Consider the following 2,486-nt stretch of genomic DNA (forward strand, 5'->3'; position numbering starts at 1 on the left):
AGAGAGAGAGAGAGAGAGAGAGAGAGAGAGAGAGAGAGAGAAGAAGCATCATTTCTTTGTTTATTGCCTTACATCTGAATATTTTGTTTGCAGTGAGCCACAATTTTCAGGCTGCAAGCAGAGTCTCTGGGATCTCATGCATGATCCCCCTCGCGAAGCTTAAGGAGCAATCCTCTGGATTCCTCGTCAAAGACAGCTGTGTTTTCGGTATCCAGTTCATCAAAGTTGTCGCTGTTAAAGGTAACGATGTGTCAGAGACCCTGTTTGTTCAGAAGATTAGCAACATCTGCAGTGACCCCCAAGTCTACACCTGGAACATTGATGATTTCTTTGTGTTGAAAAACCCGAGCACCTCCCCAGAGTTTGACCAGTAATATTAATTTTAATTCTTCGGTTTATGCAGAATTGTCTTTATTTCATTTGAACTGAAAGGCTATCATACTTCGTTTTAAAAAACAAAAAACAAAGATCGTTGGAGTTCGACCTCTTCTTATCAGTGATGGATTAAACCATATGATGTTCTCCATTTTCCAGGTTAATCACTATCTATCCATCTGGTTCCGATAAGAATCCGAACTACCTCTCCCTGTACCTGAACATGAAGGACTCACTCCATAAAGACTCTGCGATCCTGGCAGATGTTAGCATAACCATCAAAGACCAGGAAACTGGCAAGCACAAGAAATTATCAGGTTTGCCCTTTAGCAGAAATTTCACGTAATAGACCAGATTTGAGATGCTAGAACAAATAGTTATCAAGATATTTCCTGATCGGCATGGTTCTTTGGGGGGCCTTAGCCCGGCTCCAGCTCAAGAATTGTGCCCCCACTTGGGGATGGGGCAAGTTCATATCTCTGGAAGATTTCAAGGACTCGTCACAAGGTTATCTCGTGAAGACAAAGTGTTGCATTGAAGCTCAGATTGCAGTCATTGGTTCCTCGAAGACAGAGTAGCTGGATTATTTGTCCTCCGCGTAATGCCATGACTCATGTGTGTTCTGTACTTGCTTGAACTGCGATTCTGTATCCGTACCTTTGTTTGCTTGCTTGTTTGGTTGTGCTGAACCTATAAGAAGTTTTAAGACTAATGGCATCTACATGCATGATGACCTGTCTTGATGTGGAAGAAGCTTTAGGTAGTAATAAATGCGTATGGGAGATACTTGGATAAAAACTAGAAGACACCCTGTGCTTTGCTGCAGAGATCTTCAACCTTTACAACTTTTAGAGGCGTACTGAGGTTTTTTTTTCTTTTCGATAAAGGACGCTTTTATTAACTCCAAATGTAGCATCGAGAGATACAAAGCATTAAGAGTATCACCCGGCCTCTGTGTAAAGTAGTTTGGGAAGCGTAGAACCCTTTGTCTCGGGCCGCGTTGTATATATTGAGGCAATGCCTTGGTGCATACGTTTACAAGGAGAAACCGATCGAGAGAGAGAGATCGGTCGAGAGGAGATCGACCAGGAGGAGGTCGTTACAAGGGATAAGGAGAAGAAGAGATAGAGTTGAGATACAAGTTAAACACCTCTCCTATCCCTATACAATAATTCTAACACTCCCCCTCAATCTAAACCTCAAGCCTTGCTAAGGTTGAGATTACACTTGAACTCGTCTAGTCTTTTCTCGGTCAAGGGTTTAGTGAACTCATCCGCAAGTTGATCCCCTGTGGGAATAAACCGGATCTCAAGCAGCTTTCGAGCCACCCTCTCTCTGACAAAATGGAAATCCACTTCAATATGTTTTGTTCGTGCATGAAAAACGGGATTTACTGAAAGATAAGTTGCACCGATATTGTCACACCACAACCGTGCAGCTTTTGGAGCTTTAATCCCAAATTCATAAAGTAATGTTTGTATCCACATCACTTCAGCTGTAGCATTTGCCAATGACTTATATTCAGCCTCTGTACTGGATCTTGAAACAGTAGCTTGCTTTCTTGCACTCCATGACACAAGATTAGATCCCAAAAATACAGCAAAACCACCAGTAGATCTCCTATCATCAGCACACCCTGCCCAGTCTGCATCAGAATATGCAGTAACAAGCAAGGAAGAGGACTTGACAATCTGAAGTCCAAGCCCTTGAGAATACTGAAGATACCTTAGAATTCTTTTAACTGTTGTCCAATGAGTAGTTCTAGGAGCATATTGACATACCTTGTTTACTGAATAAGAGATATCAGGTCGTGTAAGAGTCAAATACTGCAAGGCACCTACAACACTTCTATAATTTGTTGCATCCTCTGGACCAAGAGCTTCTCCACTGTCAACTGTGAGCTTTTCTGAGGTGGAGATTGGTGTACTGACTGGTTTACAATTCTCCAATCCCACCCTCTTTAGAACATCAGCTGTATATTTCTCTTGTGATAGAAGTATTCCATCTCTGATCTGCTTTACCTCTATGCCAAGAAAGTAGTGAAGATCACCTAGATCCTTGAGAGCAAATTCAAGCTTTAAATCCTTAAGCAAACAAGTAGTGGCCTCTTG

General features: G+C 42.0%; 1 protein-coding gene across 2 annotated transcripts in view; it reads left to right on the forward strand.

The window, feature by feature from the left end:
- The window catches only part of LOC119327686, a 6,802-nt gene extending 5,621 nt beyond the window's left edge, over positions 1-1,181 (forward strand). For both annotated transcript variants that reach the window (XM_037600800.1, XM_037600794.1), the window contains 3 exons: positions 94-370; positions 535-692; positions 799-1,181. In XM_037600800.1, the coding sequence (XP_037456697.1) occupies positions 94-370; positions 535-692; positions 799-953 (590 nt within the window). In that variant the 3' untranslated portion in view covers positions 954-1,181. The remainder of the gene's footprint in view (positions 1-93; positions 371-534; positions 693-798) is intronic.
- The last annotated feature ends 1,305 nt before the right edge of the window (positions 1,182-2,486 follow it).

This window comes from Triticum dicoccoides, chromosome 1B (genome assembly GCF_002162155.2).
Source record: "Triticum dicoccoides isolate Atlit2015 ecotype Zavitan chromosome 1B, WEW_v2.0, whole genome shotgun sequence".
Lineage (NCBI taxonomy): Eukaryota > Viridiplantae > Streptophyta > Magnoliopsida > Poales > Poaceae > Triticum > Triticum dicoccoides.